The sequence below is a fragment of the Epinephelus lanceolatus genome, chromosome 8 (genome assembly GCF_041903045.1).
Source record: "Epinephelus lanceolatus isolate andai-2023 chromosome 8, ASM4190304v1, whole genome shotgun sequence".
Classification (NCBI taxonomy): domain Eukaryota; kingdom Metazoa; phylum Chordata; class Actinopteri; order Perciformes; family Serranidae; genus Epinephelus; species Epinephelus lanceolatus.
In genome coordinates, this window is record NC_135741.1 from 10,610,578 (window position 1) to 10,626,547 (window position 15,970).

At 40.0% G+C, this 15,970-nt stretch overlaps 1 protein-coding gene across 1 annotated transcript; it reads left to right on the forward strand.

Annotated features, from left to right (window-relative positions):
- Nucleotides 1-204: 204 nt before the first annotated feature.
- nr4a1 (nuclear receptor subfamily 4, group A, member 1) lies at nucleotides 205-6,476 on the forward strand. The gene is made up of 7 exons (XM_033627956.2): nucleotides 205-308; nucleotides 2,089-2,869; nucleotides 2,973-3,102; nucleotides 3,195-3,358; nucleotides 3,470-3,672; nucleotides 3,776-3,954; nucleotides 5,285-6,476. The coding sequence occupies exons 2-7, from the start codon at nucleotides 2,099-2,101 to the stop codon at nucleotides 5,539-5,541; spliced, it is 1,704 nt and encodes a 567-aa protein (XP_033483847.2). The 5' UTR covers nucleotides 205-308; nucleotides 2,089-2,098; the 3' UTR covers nucleotides 5,542-6,476.
- Nucleotides 6,477-15,970: the final 9,494 nt, after the last annotated feature.

Genomic DNA, 15,970 nt, shown 5'->3' on the forward strand with positions numbered 1-15,970 from the left:
GTCGGGAGGACAATGCTGCGGTTCTTCGCCATACGCGCGTCAACGGAATCCCGGAGTGCGTCATTAAACGTCTATTCTCTCGAACGCGCGCTGTGATTGGCCACACGCTGGAAATCTCCCCGCCCACCGGCCAGCCTTGTATGGAAACCTTTCTCTGGCGTCATGGGTACAATAACGCGGATCCTATAAAAGTGTTGCGGAGACCTGTGCGCGGACGGACTCGCTCCTCAGCTGGGAGACACTGAAGATGACAGACTGTTGTTTGTGGAGTACAGACAGTTCAAAACACGTGTAGACGGGCCTAACAGGTAAGAAACGTTTATGATTTATTAAAAATTCAGTGAACTTAGATGCGGAAATGTGCTGATCGGAGAGCAAAGTGAAGCTGTGTTTACAGGTGTTGAGCTCCAGCATGTGTCAGTAGATATGCATAAAGAGAGAAAAAGGCTTTTACTGTAGAAAAAAAGACACTTTGCACAAATATATTGAATTAAATAAGGTAATAATATTTAATATTTTGCACATTCTTGCACGAATCGCAGTTTTCCATTCAAAAAAATCTAAATATTTTATATATTTGTGTTTCTTGACTTTTGCAGTACTTGCTTTTTATTTTTAGTTGTATTTTCTATTACTTTGTTCATTATTATGCACAAAAACACATTGTATGTGAAATCTTTTTGGCAATAAACCTCATAGTAATTAGATTTAACTTTATTGCCATTGCACAGTCTTAGTACTGAGGCTACGAAATGAAGTGTAGCATCCAGACAGAAATGCAAAAAGCAGTGAAGTGCAGATTAATATACAGAATTAACAGTAATATATAGAATAAACAGTTAGAGGCAGATTTAAATGTGTTACGGTACATACAGTGCAACATATGCAAAGAAACATTATATTTTGCCATCTATTTGTCATCTGTCCCAAAATAGAGCTTAATTTATACGTGTATTTGATACATGTATGTAACATGTGCCTCATGTGTTGGCACTGAGCTTGAAATTCAACCCCACTTACTTTACTTTCCAGGCATGAGCAGCTGACCATATTTACAACATAGTAATATATGATACAGAGATTTTTGACTTTTGCTATGCTGAGCAGCAGAGCACTTTCTAAGTTTTCTTGTTAAATGGAGGATGCTAATTCATCTGTATGCAGTTTGTCTTGAATGATGCCCAGCTGAATCAGAGCCCCTTCTCCCTCAGGGGACTCCCAAAGTCTTTGGTTCACTGTGTGGTCAATGGTTTATGGTAACACAACTTAGGTTAAAATAAAATTTAATGTTAAAGTTATTAAATAGCATATGACTACTGCACACTGTGCACAGAGAGGGAGAAAACAAGGGCCCAGTTACTCATGTCTGCCCCAACTGTCTCTCGCAGCTTAGCTGACTACAGCCTGAAGGTTAAAAATTAAAAGTTAAAGTGTTAAAGGTCCAGTGTGTAAGATTTAGGGGGATTGACTGGTATCTAGCCGTGAGGATTGCAGATTTAAATCAGCAGAAACTTAGCCAAATTATCCACAGAGGTCTCCTCCTGTTCACAACAAACGACCTGGTGATCTAAACCGGTCAAAACACTGAATAAAGCAGTTTCATGTTACAGATTGGTGTTTCTCCAATGTTGTTTGGCACATCGCAGACGGGCCGCATTCCCAGCACCTGCTAATGTGTGCTCAGCTATTTTCTCTGGCAACTTAATTTCTGCTCAACTTATTTCTGGTGCTGACATTCAAAAGGTTTTTAGCAGGAGCCAAATTATCCGCAGAGGTCTCTTCCTCTACAAAACAAATGAAACCGTTGATTCAAACCAGTAAAAAATGCCAAATAAAGCAGTTTCAGATTTAAACACTGCTTGTCATAGAGGGGCTGCGAACTATGGTGGCTGAACCCTATCTAGAGCCAGTGTTTGGTTTGTTCGTTGACTGTAGATACATGGTGGTGCAACATGGTGATCTCTGTAGATGAGGACCTGCTCCCTATCCCAATATATCCCCCTAAATCCTACACACTGAACTTTTAAAGTTGAAAATCTGAAAACCCAGCTTGTTTGGCTCTAACATCTTTGATTACGTCTTTTTCAGTCTTGTAGCCATGACTTGCATACACCCCCAGCATGGCTCTCAGCCCTATGAGAACAGCCTTGGCAGCGCAGAGCTTCAGAGCACAGACTTTATCTCCAAGCTGGCTGCCGATATGAGCAGCCCACGGGACCACCTCTCTGCTCCATCCCTGCCAAGCATCAGCTCCCTGGTGGACACGCACGTGGGCGACTTTGACGCATATTCGTGTCAGTTCACTGCCGCCCCTGCCCACGTCACTCCATCGTCAGGCCCAGAGACTCCCTTCAAACTGGATGACCTCCAGGTGTATGGCTGCTACCCTGGAGCGTTCACGCTGAGCTATCCAGATGAGGCTGTGTCCCCTGTTGGATCAGATTATTTTGGCAGCCCAGCATCGACCTCGTCTCCTTCAACCCCCCGGTTCCAGACACAACATGCATCCAACTGGGATTCAGCCTTCGGGCCATACTCCCCCAATCCAGGATACTGGGTAGCAGAGGACATGTCAGTGCCACAGGAGCCGTCTTTCTTCACTTTTGGTTCTGTGGAGGATATGTCTCATTTGGGTCAACCACACTTACGAGAGCAGGATCCTTTCACTTTGACCCACCCACACCCGTCTGCGCTGACCTTGATGGAGCAAGCGCGTATACTCGACGGCACCGAGCAGCTGGATGGGAGCTTATCACCCAAATTAAAAAGTCCCAGTGGGAATGAGGGGTGCTGTGCTGTATGTGGGGACAACGCCTCCTGTCAGCACTACGGGGTTCGCACCTGTGAGGGATGTAAAGGGTTTTTCAAGGTAACAAGATCTGATCTGTTTGTGCAGCCAATTAAACAGAATAATGTGGCATCTGACTGATGGTTTTGTGCCAGTATTTGTAACTCTTCCTTTTATTTCACAGCGTACAGTGCAAAAAAATTCCAAGTATGTCTGCCTCGCCAACAAAGACTGTCCTGTGGACAAGAGGAGGCGGAATCGATGCCAGTTCTGCCGTTTCCAGAAGTGTCTGGCTGTGGGCATGGTGAGGGAAGGTGAGTTCAGTACAAACCCAGATGAATGGTGCAGAATCAGGATGGTGACGCTGAGCTGATAGTTACAGATGACTGTCATTATTTTTGTCCAGTTGTGAGAACAGACAGCCTGAAAGGACGAAGAGGTCGCCTGCCTTCGAAGCCTAAAGTGACCCAGGACGTGACGACCAGTGTGTCTCCAGTGAGCATGATCGCTTCACTTGTGAGGGCCCACATCGACTCAAACCCTGGTGTTGGGAAACTGGATTACTCCAAGGTAAAAAAAACCCCCAGAAATCTGTCATTTTATCCTTTGGGAATATCGGATAATCTGATATCTGACTTACAGTAGGCATCTGTTTAAACTTCTTCTTCTTTGTAATTTCAGTACGATGAGACAGAAATCAATCTGAACCAGAAAGAGGACGCCAGTGACATCAAACAGTTTTATGACCTGCTCACATCATCCATGGAAGTCGTCCAGAAGTGGGCGAAGAGCATCCCAGGTTTCTCTGAGTTCTGCTCAGAAGACCAGGAGCTGCTGCTGGAATCTGCGTTTGTTGAACTCTTCATCTTGCGTCTCGCATATCGGTGAGTGCAGCAAAAATTTCATTATGTTTATTGTACAGCTTAGGTGTAATTTTCCTGATGCCTTGAATAAAATAAACAAACAATTTTTTTTGTTCTTTTACAGTTCCAATCCCGATATGGACAAGCTCATCTTCTGCAACGGGGCTGTGCTCCACAAAACACAGTGCGTTCGAGGCTTTGGTGACTGGATTGACTCCATCTTGGAGTTTTCTCACAGCCTCCATCGGATGAAGCTGGACGTGTCTTCCTTCTCTTGTCTCACAGCCCTGGTCATAATCACTGGTAAGAGTCGCAGTCATCTTTTAGAGGAACAGTGTGTAAGATTTAGGGGGGGTTTAGTGACATCTAGTAGTGAGGACTGCAGATTGCAACCAGCTGAAACCTCTCTTCTTTAGTATTTCCTCCATGTTTATTGATCAGGAGGTTTTTATCAGAAGCTGAATTAACCGCAGAGGTCTCTTCCTCTCCAAAACAAACAAACCAGGTATTTAAAACCTGCAAAAGCACTGAATAAAGCAGTTTCACATGACTCACTCTTTCGCCTGACTCCTTCGTCATGGAGGCGCTGCTTGCTATAGTAGCTGACACGAAAACATAAAAATGCGAATGGCCCTATCTAGACAGTGTTTGGTTTGTCCATTCTGGGCTTCTGTAGAAACACGGCATTGTGGCAGGTTGATCTCTTGGACGAGAACCAGCTCCCTGTAGATATAAAAAGCTCATTCTAAGGTAACAAAAACACAAAGATATTATATTATATGCCCTTTCTGTCAATAAATCCTAAATCCTACACACCTTTAACACCATTAAACACATCATCAGAGATATAAGCTTTAACCCAGTCTTTTTTCCCAGCTGAGTTATTTTTACCCAGTGAGGAGAACAGTTTGCAGGAGCAGGTCTCATTGGTGTGAACAATACAATGCAGTTACACAACACAGGATTGACACAACAGGTGTCTGACAGAATGTAAAACGACCTCATGCCCAGTATAGCGCAGAGCACATGTATATCACAGCAGACTAAACATAACCACAATGCAGATTTACATTTAAACCCAAGGAATTGTTCCAATGTAGAAGCATTAGCACTACTTACAGCGCCAGTGGGTGCATTGACGTAGATTTGGGAGGGTAGCAGGGGACACGTCCCCTCAGTTTTTAGAACATGTGTGTTGTGTCCCTCATTAAGAATATAGACGTAACAGAGGACTTTTATTTGGATGTATAAAGACATGTCCGCCATACACTGATGCAGGAAAGGCACAAATTGGTGCATAGAAATTCACCAGAAAGCAGGAAATTAAAGGTTTGATGCTCAAATCCCCTGTTTCACATGCACCCCCCCACTGTTGAAACAAAACCTACACTCTTGAGAGTGTGTCCACTTTAGCAGTGTAGTTTTACGCTTAATGTAGTTCATGTTGTATTAAGGTTTTCTGAATTCAACCTGGAGTTGTGGCAAGAGGAAATTATTGGATTAAAACAAGATGAATCCACAGATCTGTCATTTATGGTTTCAGAGTTTGCAGCATTTTTAGTGTGTTTTATTTGGGTGTCAAAATACTGAAGCATCACTCTGACTTTAACATGTATCTTGTTCTGTCCTGCAGACCGACATGGCCTCAAGGAGTCAAAACGCGTGGAGGACTTGCAGAACCAGCTCATCACTTGCCTTAAAGATCACATCTCTGGTTGCAGCTCCAGCTCGTTGCAGCCCAATTATTTGTCCAGACTTCTTGGGAAGCTGCCTGAGCTCAGGACTCTGTGCACTCAAGGCCTACAGCGTATCTTTTACCTAAAATTAGAAGATCTTGTTCCACCGCCACCGATTGTGGAGAAAATCTTCATGGATACGCTTCCGTTTTGAGTGTGAGATGGGAGATCTGTGATGTATAAAATGTGGAGTTGATGTGAGAGCCAAAGAAAACAGACTGACTCATACTTCGGGTAGTGTCAAGTGAAGAAGCAACAAAGAAGAATGTGAAGGGATCATGCAGCTCCAGAGGAAAAGGGCTATGTCTGAATTATAAAGTGAAGTGAATACTCTTCTTAGTTTGTTTTTCCAGGAAATTGTGTACTCTGCAGATGGGCCAGCTCATGGACCAAAAGCTGACTGTTTACATTCAACAAGGTGCCATGAAAGGAAACATTTCTAACGGAGGGAGGTTGATTGCACAAACAATATCTGCGCCATCATTTCAAGGATGTAATGAGCACAATAATTTTGCTTTTTTGTAACAATGTTTTGACTGTAAATTGCACAAAAATATAAGACGAAGCATTATTGTTATACCTTCAGCTCAAGTGTTAAAAATGGTCATTATATTTCTGTTTAGATAAAATCTTTTAGGTGCTCTGCGATGTTCTCAGACAAGCAAATTATTTCACAGAACCACTCAAATACACTTTACAGACCCCAAACTTTCAGTTTGGTGAGTCCACACACACAAATATCCGAAGCATGAGTCCCTCGGTTTGCTTTGTGTCTAATCCCACCATATGTATTTGGTGATAATAAAGTAGGTCAAACCTACAGAATCATTCAGTGGTATCATTCATGTATCATGAATAGACATTGAGCTGAGCAGCTAATATACTGTGTATCACCCAGTACAGTCTTATACACTGGTCTTTTATGTAGATTATTTTGAATCTGTGTTAAACCTGCTGGTGTTGTTGCCACGTGAACTGTATTCTGCAGTCTGGGGGAAATGTAATTTTGTTTGGGTTATTTTTACATACTAAGAAGTTATATTTTACTGCAGCTAAACATGAAATAAAATTTACAACTGCATATTCCAACTACTTTTGTCGTCTTTAATCAAGATATCTGGAGAAGTATGTTGAAACCTGCAGAGAAGGTTGAGTTATTATTGTATAAAAATCCCTACTTGTCATTACTGTGGACATTATAAAACTGAATTAACAATATTTCTACAGTTTATTCTTCCATTGTATATATCCATTGTGTGTCCTGCTGTGCCAGCACTCTGTACGCCTGAGTCAAGTGTAACTTCTTCTTTTGGCAACAGATCAAAACATACTCCTGAAAAATGTACCCCCGTCCACCTCCCTCCCAGTTATGTGCTGGTCTCTTTTTAGAAACCAGTGGAATTCCCAGTCCGGTCTCAAGTGACTCAGACTACTTCATCATTGTATAGTGCCACACTCTCTTTCTTGTGTGTGTGTGTGTGTGCTTGTGTGTCTGTGGCACACTGTGACTGTGGCACACCTTGTACTTCTTAAAGAAAATGTTGCTACAGAGTCAGGGCAATAAAAGATTATTTTTAGTTGGTTAGTAATAGATTACTCAGATGCACCTGTTAGAAGCACGAGGACGTTCATGATCCACTATAATGGTCCAAGATAAGCAAAGTCAGCAGGAGTGCCGAGGCTCGGGATCATGGGTGAAAAGAAAGAAAGATAACAAAGGTTAACCTCATGGTGGCGCTAGAGGAAAGGTCAGAGGATCATCAGGGTCCTTAAGCTTCATCCTCTTGAGGCCATAAATGTATGTAAAACATTTTAATGGCAATCCATCTAATGGTTGAAGAGATATTTCAGGCTCGACCAAAGAGCCAGGCTAATAAATAGGGTAAGGTATTACATCACCTTACTGCCAATGTATAAGTACTGGGGTATATGGTGGCTGATAAGTACCAAGAAATTGCAGTGCAGTGCATAAATGTAAAGTAAGCGTTTGATGACATTTAAAAAAATAAGTTTATTTTTCAACTGTCAAATGTCCCAGTCAGTGCATATCTTGGTTGCAATTCTTTAATAACCAAATTAATGGATTTAGTTAATGTTATATGTGTTATATGTGCTTAAATTCCCAAAAATATCCCCAGAAAAAACAAAATATTGTATGCAAGTTAATGTGAAAGGAGCTGTAAAGGTAGCGCTGATTCACCTCATACATTTTAACCTGTTCTTATTCCCCCCAATTAAATTGCTGGCCCCCTTGGAGGCCGTTATAACTGTCTTTCAGAGAACATAGCGCATTCATTTTTAAAGGTAGTGGCATTTGGTAGGGATGGACGATAACATCGGCACGGCATCATTTAAAATGAACTATCAGAATTAGCCAACGTGCTTTTCCTTATTTTACGCAATTAATCAAGGTTACATACACTGAGAAGCATTCTGTGTCATGTCTCCATCTGCTGGTGGGCCATCATGATAAAAGTATGCATGCATAATATAATGTTAATGCCACTACTGAAGAGAAAAAAAGCATATATATCGATATTGGTATCGGTTATCTGCCAAACAAGTTGTTTTATGTTGGCATACTGAATATCGGCAAAAATCCAATATCATCCCGAGTATTTTGTGAAACTAGACGGCCTAAGGCATCCAGTGGTATCGATGCTGCAGACATAGCATGTCAGGAAAGGGGCTAAATATTGTTTCAGATTGAGGTTACATCTTGGCAAGGGGCCAACTGGTGTGGCCACTTTCAAAGTGTTCCTTGAACTCTTACGTCAAGATATCTGAATGAAAATGGGTTCTATGGATACCCCTGAGTCTCCCCTAAACTTGAGAAGGCTTGTTCCCAGTAAATGGTTCCTTACTGTCAATGTACTCCTTCAAACTAAAGCTGTATACTTGTCATTTTAAGGAAAAGGTGGACAAACCTACTTGAAGAACAATGAATCACCTAACATGTATAGATAACAAACTAAAACAGGTTTGCTTTGGAACTCAAAATCTTAACCGTACTAGTAAGTGGTCATATTAACAGTAAAAAAACAAAGTATATCAGTGTTTTTTAACTCTCATATTGACATAATTTTCAACTAGCCTATATACGGCAACAGCATAAAAGAATTCCTTAAATTCAGTTATGGCTTTTGGTTTTGGTGTGCCATCCCAAGATGTTCATTGGCCCCATCTAACCACCCCTATGAAAAGTTTCTGGGCACGTCACTGTTTATAAATAGTTCATATGTTTGTTTATATGTCGCACAATGAAAATATTTTTGACCCTGTTCTGATTTCACACTGTGTTATTATGAGGTGGTACCAGCATGGATGATATGCATTCAGTGCATTGTGTTTATAGTTCTCTGGTGTTCAACTTCATACATGTCATTCTCTCCGACAGCACAGTGGGCCATCAGGAGTCAGTTAGTGCGCGTCCGTCTTTAGCTGTAGTCACATTGTAATGTACACTGTGCTGTGGGCCTACATTACATGTGTGGGTCCATCAGTATGCTTCAGTGTCACCAAGATAAATTCCTGTAGATTTATTGCACTTGGTCCGATGTCATATCAAACACTGAGAATAGACTTAGCTATTGGATTTAGAGGTAACTTACAGCTAAATTATCTGAAGCAGCAGCCAGCTGGTCTCATGCTTCTCTTGAGTTACAGATTCAGAAATTTGTCTGGTGTTGTAACGTAACTCAATATACAAGTTGGAGGACTTGATAACATTTCAAATGAAGGAGTTATGCAACAAGAGCAGTTGGATAAAGCCAACATCACTCTGATTACAGAACATACTGTATGGAGGTGATGGTACCCTGATAAGGATAAGATGGGTAGAGCAGCTCTCTTATGATCATGCCTCAGTGGAAACTGGGGAAAGCGAGAGCAACTTGGATGCAGCTTGTCTGTGTGGAGTTTGAAATGCCAGTGATAATAGAGGATCACAAGCTTCAGACAGAGTTACAGGATTAGAGGGCAGCTACAGAGACTAAACTGCCGACCGCACATTGTGCAGGTCTCTTATGTCTGTGAGAATATGAGAATGTCACATTTATAAAGGAAGATCAGCCGAGAGGCTTCGGTTTCACTGCGTGCCCGAGACTTGTTTGCAGAGTATCCAGCAACCAGTATGAGCGTGATGAGTCTTATAAGGGTCACATCTCAATGAGAACAGAAAAGCTATATTAAGTCTATATGAAATATAATTTCAGGTTAAAGGTCCAGGGTGTGGGATTTAGTTGACACTCTTACTCCAACCTCGTCACACATCGACGCATAGTCATGGACTTTCCACGTCAACCTGGATGCGTTAGTTGTTGACGTTCTAGGACATAATGTCAAATTCAGCTTGTTTCATGCATTGTGTGTTTCCAAATTCACTTCAGTTTCCAAAGGAAATGTGTAGTTTGCATATAGTCCTTTTTGAAATGAAGTTACTACGAGGGTACAACAAACACCGCAAATTGATATTTTTTTCCCTTCAACAACGAACGCACCTAGTTAGGTTGAGAAAGAAATAACAGGGTTTGGCTTAATGGGAAGCGAACACAGGCATCCCAGGTGAAAGTTGGGGGTTGTTGAACCCATCCGTCAAACTCCCACCCAGCCTTCTTTTCGCCCCCTTAGCTTATGTTGTTGTCCTGGCCGTGTTTCCCCTTGACACCGCCAGGCACCCTTACACAGTTCTAGCAACTGGCCCAGTATCAAGCTGATGTAAAATGACTGCTTTTTCTTTGGTGTCTGACACCAAAAGTCACCGGCCAAGTGCCGGTATTTGACAACTTTGGAATGAGACTGGGTTGATTCAGTGGCATCTATTGGTGAGGTTGCAGAACTGAAACTTCTCCAGTGCAAGCATTTGGTTTGTCAATTTTGGGCTCCTGTAGAAACAACTTGGTGGATGGACCATGTATCCAGTTCTCTTCATACATCAATGGAAAGGACCCGCTCTGTATGTAGATAAGCTCATTCTAAGTCAACAAAAACACAATGATTCTTAGATTCAGGTGATTATAAATTAATCATGAATAGCCTAATCAATTTCTGCCAAACGATGCCCCTAAATCGTACACACTGGACATTGAAAAGGCAAAGGTGTCCAGAATGATGTCAGTTTATTAAACATTTAATCTAATTACATTTCTAGGAGAAGTAAACATGCACATGTCACATTACAATAATACTTTAAAACCAAACTGAAACACATTTTTAATTGATCTATTACTCATTCGAATTATTTTGTTTAATTGTGATGTTGATCTGGTATTTTCAGTGTATTTATTGTATCTATTTTAACAAGACTAAGAGTCATGCTAGCAGCTCTTTGTGGCTGTACTTAGCCTGCTTGTAAGCACAGCAACGCTTGGAGCTAAATGCTAACATCAACATGCTAACATACTTAGAATGACTATGCTAACAAACTTAACTAAAAAGTTAAACATGCTTAAAATTATACCAGCTAGAACATTGTCAGCATTGTCATTTTAAGCATGATAGCATGTTGATATTAGCATTTAACTCAACGCTGTGCTTTCAGGTAAGCTAAGTGTAGCCACACAGGGCTGCTAGCATGGCTGCAGACTCTTGTTGAAATAGATAACAATAACAACCAAAATACCACACAAACATCAGAACAATGTTAATTTAGTATTTTAACAATGTTCACTGTTTTAGTTTGGCGTGTTAGCATGCTAACGTGCCAGTAGCATTAGCATGCCAATTAGCATTAAACACCTGAAGCTGATGTCATTACTTGGGCAAGAATTTGGTCATAAACCAAAGTATATTTTGACCTGATGATGGAGCTAGATGAGACCTAGAAACTTTTAATCACCAAAGTGATTAAAATTCTTCCTGAAGGGGGCATGAATGGCTGAACTGAATTTAGTTCCATCCATCCAATAGTTATGGAGTCACTTAAAATCACAAATGATAACCTCATGGTGACACGAGAAAAAGTCAGGAGATCACCAAAGTCAGTGGGATTCATCCTCTGAGGAGGTCATGAATGTTTTCCCAATTTTTATAGCAATCCATCCAGTAGCTGTTGAGAGGTTTCACTCTGGACCAACCCTGACACATACACTTAGAACCAGTAAAGACAAAATACACTGAAATACTGAAATAGAAGAGGGGATTAAGTCTCGATGGTGACTGACAGTATGCAGTTTGTGTCTGCTCCAGCGGACTTACAGCACTTCTCCCTCCGACAGTGTCTTGTGCTGAACACTCAGTCTGGAACAGGATGTACTGAGGATATTTAGTTTCATTTTATGCTGCTGGTTGGAAGCCGTGCAGATATGGATTCGGCATTAGATTTCTAGCCAAAAAGGAGAAAAAGGTTTTAATCAATGATGATTTATTACTGATCAATAGCCACAGCAACATTAATCTAAATGAAGACGGTTTGGTCTCACATCTTGAAAGGAAATACAGTCTATTACACTGGACAAAGACCAAATACATTTTTGTTATAGATTAGAGTGACATTTAATTATGTTTATATGTATGACATAGACAATGCCAGCAGTGAGTGTCTAAAATGTTTAAAATCGTATATATGTATGTGTGTTTTTATGTTGCCTTGTGTTTGTTTGATACCATGTCTTAAAGACCTTTTGTTGTAAATCAAAAAAGCATCTCCCAAAATAGATTCTCAGAAGGAAATATCAGCAATAAACACCCACAGTAGAATTTGGAGAACATCTGAGCAGCTATTTATATATCTGGCTCAGGGCCATTTTTCTAAAACTTGTGTTGCAGATCATCATCAGTTCTGCTGGTTTCTCGTAGGTGCGGCCCACAATGAATTATGGGTCCTGCTGAGCACCACTTAACGCCACCATCTGTGGTTCAAGGGGGACACAACATGATATTTAAACCTCATCGGTGACAAGGTCAAGAGTTCAAAACTAGCACGAGCTTCTCCGTGTCACTCAGCATATAGGTAGTAACAGATATATGGTACACCTTCGAGGAGGCAGCATGCGAGGGCCTCCTGAGATCCAGCAATTCACTGATGACACTGCGGCCATTGTTTCAAACACCATCAGTGTAGTCCATTTGAGTCCTGATGCACCATGTAAAGCACATCCTGGGCTTTCTAGTGATGTAACACACATGGGGGTGTGGCCAACACAACACATCTTCTGTCTTTGCAACAAACACATTTTATAACAGTTATTTGTAAAGATAGTTTCTGTTCTCTATTCAGATGTTAATTTATTTATGATAGCCTTATATTATTGTAGCAAGCTGGTGTTTTTGCTGATAAGAGAGCAGCAGAAAGATAATATCTGAATCAATAAGTGTTCTTTAATTAACCATAGCACACCTACTTGCTCAATTTTCTGATATCTACACAGGTGGGAGGTCACAAACTGTGTGTGCAACTTAACTTAACTTATGTCTTTTATTACAACATTAACCGTAACCCATTACAACCATTGTGAAATGCATGAACATTAATCACTGCATGATATGTAACGTGAGTGATTTAGTACACATTTAAACACAGTGTCCTTTGGCTAATGGCTCTAAACACATTGGCTCACAGCATGCTGAGAAACTTTACGCATTTAGCCCCCAACACACCACATTATAGTGGGTAACACATTTTAACACGTCCTTTGTTGTTGACTTGCTTCTTCTCATTGTCATCCATTTTCCATACGTCAGAAAACAGAGCATGGAGAAGGCAGAGAAGATTATTGGGGAAGAGTGAGACATAGATTATTTGTCTTGTAAACACACACATACATGCACACACACTATGTATAACCAGTTAAAAACATGCACAGTACCTTCAGTATTACATTTCTTAAAAGTGAATTTAACTTTGTGGAAAAGATTAAGCGGATGTTCACAACAAGAGACATGTTATGAAAAATAAAAAACATTATTTTGGATCTTTCTTACATCCAAATCACTTTACATAACTTACTTACTACAACCACCACTATTTCCTAGTAAACAACTTAATTAAAACCTTTGTTCTTGCGTGTCTCAAGAGGGTAGACCAGAGGTCCTGCACGTATTCTGCTCTGAGGAGTCGTATCTCATCCTTACAGATGGTGACAAGGCAGCACAGAGGCCCGTCTGAACACTTCTAATAATAGCCCCAACTAAAATAGACAGTCATCACATGAAATCAATAATGCCACTTAGATATGACAGAGTGCTCTGGCTGGCCGGCCTCCTTATCCCGACACCCGTCACACTTAGGTCATTCCTGCTGCTTCCACCTGGAGACACTAATGTCAACTTCCCACTGCTGGAATGTAACTTATCACATTTACTCAAGTACTGTACTTAAGCACAAATTTGAGGTACTTGTACTTCAGTGTTTTCTTTTAATGACACATTCTACATATGCTAAGGTACATTTCAGAGGGAAATATTACCTCATTACAGTTATCTGACAGCTTTAGTTACTTATAGAAGAACTTATAGAATTTGATATCATGAATTAAACTAGATTTAGTTTAGTTTGAAAAAATGAGAACTGACAGAAAATTTCAACTGTTTTAGTCATTTCAGTCATTTTTCATGCAAACACATGTCACCGCTCCAGCTTCACAATTATGAAGATTTGCTGTGTTTCCATTTTTTAAATTTATTTTTTAATAATTTTGAGGCGTGGAATGTTGGTTAAACAAAATTTGAAGCTGTCACTTTGGTCTTTGGGTAATTGTGATGGCATTTCTCACTATTTTTGGAGTTTTCACAAACCAAACAATCAATTAATTAATGGAGAAAACAATCAGCTGATTAATCCATAATGAAAATAATCATTAGTCGCTGTCCGACAGAAAATAATTAAAAATAAGTTCAACCTCATTTAGACTACAACAGTAAAATCCTGCTTTTACATTAATGCATGAGTATTAATAATAATTATATAATATACAACAGTATAACAGCCACAGGAGACTGTTTTCTGCATAGTGAGCACTTTTACTTCTGATACTACATGTTACCGTGTAGTATTAGTACTTAAGTAAAAGATCTGGATACTTTCTCCACCACTGCACCTTCCTAATGTCTTACTTCATGTATGAAGAGTGCTTTTATTATAAATATTTGATACCCATAGGAGCTACTTGAATCAAAAGCAGAAATATAAAATCAGAGGAAGTTTGAAGTGCTTGTGTTGATGAGTGCTGCCACCCAGTGGTCATGAAGTGACATTAGTATGTTTAGACAGCGACATAAAGTGCTGCAGACTAACTGACTACAGTCTATTATAATTTATTATAAAGAAATATATATGTACACTAAACCAGATATTAAGATATCCAGTGTTGGCGAGTAGTGAACTACATGTATTTAAACTAGTAGTTGCTTGCTGGTAGTTCAACTACACCTATTTGCACTGTGATTCACGTTAATAATTCCTTTTTTGACATTTTTTCTGTACTTAACTATTGATACTAAAACCAATTGCCATAAAAGTGGATGAATGTTTTTTTAATTTATTCTACCACTGCTTTTCTAATGTAATTGAACCCCCTTTGACTAGCGCCCAGCCCTCCACAGGGCTACTCCAGGAAGCTGGATTGTTGGTCCACTTATGAGAAATATTTGGCTTAAGTTTTGAATCTTAAGTGGTAAAACCAAACTTAAATATATTTGGTGTCAGTTTGTCATAAAGACTGATTATAACCATTTGTAAACAAAGGTTCAGAGAAGCTGTTGCATACTATTTTAGAAGTTACCTGGCTTATTCAAGAATCCTGCTTAGCACAGCTTGGTGAACTGCAAAACTATACAATATGCACTGTATTATTATGCACTTTTTGCATGCTTCTTGTTCTATTTCCTTATATTTCTTTCTGTCTATGAAGTATAAGAGCAACTGCTGGCAAGTAGACTCTCTGGAAGGCTCGTGACTGAAAAAACTGTCTTCTCTGATTTGAGGTATAGTGACAAATTTAGGCCAAACCAAGTGTAATTTTCAAGAAGGAAAGGTCAACATGGGCTCAAATTGAAGTTTATCAACTTGGGAAGTTTTCTATGTACAAGTGAAGCAGTGATAGTAAACACAAAGTGATGAAAAATAATAATTTTTGATGAGAATTTGTCAGTCACTTTTTTGTTTTTTGGGGGATGTTGTGTGTGATATTTTGCCAGATATATGTCCCAAAAGGGAGAGATGGGGCTGCTCGTTATAAACTCTTGGTGGTCCAAGGTAAAGGCTAACAGGAAACAATGACAAAAGGTAGCAGACAACATCATGAGGGTGGGACCTGGCCTACATGTAGTGCCCTAATTTCTGTCTGAGGATGAATAAAGTATGCTCAATCAGAGACTCTAGTTTCTGAAGCCAGGTGTCTAACCGATGGACATTTCATACAAAACCAAAGCTGACATTCCTGCGCTTTCCCATGATGAACATAGGAGTATTTTCATTTTTTGGGTTATATGACCTGTCACCAAGTGGGCACTATTTGCAATAAACCCAGTTGAGTGACTTTTTTAAATTGGCATTTGACTTTAAATATTTGGCTGTATTTTGTGTCACATGAATATTATCAATTTGATTTTTTCCCCAGGTAGTTGGAGCTACTTTTTCTAAGAGC

Excerpts from the sequence above, each read along its gene's own strand:
- nr4a1 (XM_033627956.2), top strand. The coding sequence starts at position 2,099 with ATGACTTGCATACACCCCCAGCATGGCTCTCAGCCCTATGAGAACAGC. Across the intron at positions 2,870-2,972 it reads GATGTAAAGGGTTTTTCAAG|CGTACAGTGCAAAAAAATTC; the intron begins GTAACAAGATCT and ends TTTATTTCACAG. Across the intron at positions 3,103-3,194 it reads TGTGGGCATGGTGAGGGAAG|TTGTGAGAACAGACAGCCTG; the intron begins GTGAGTTCAGTA and ends ATTTTTGTCCAG.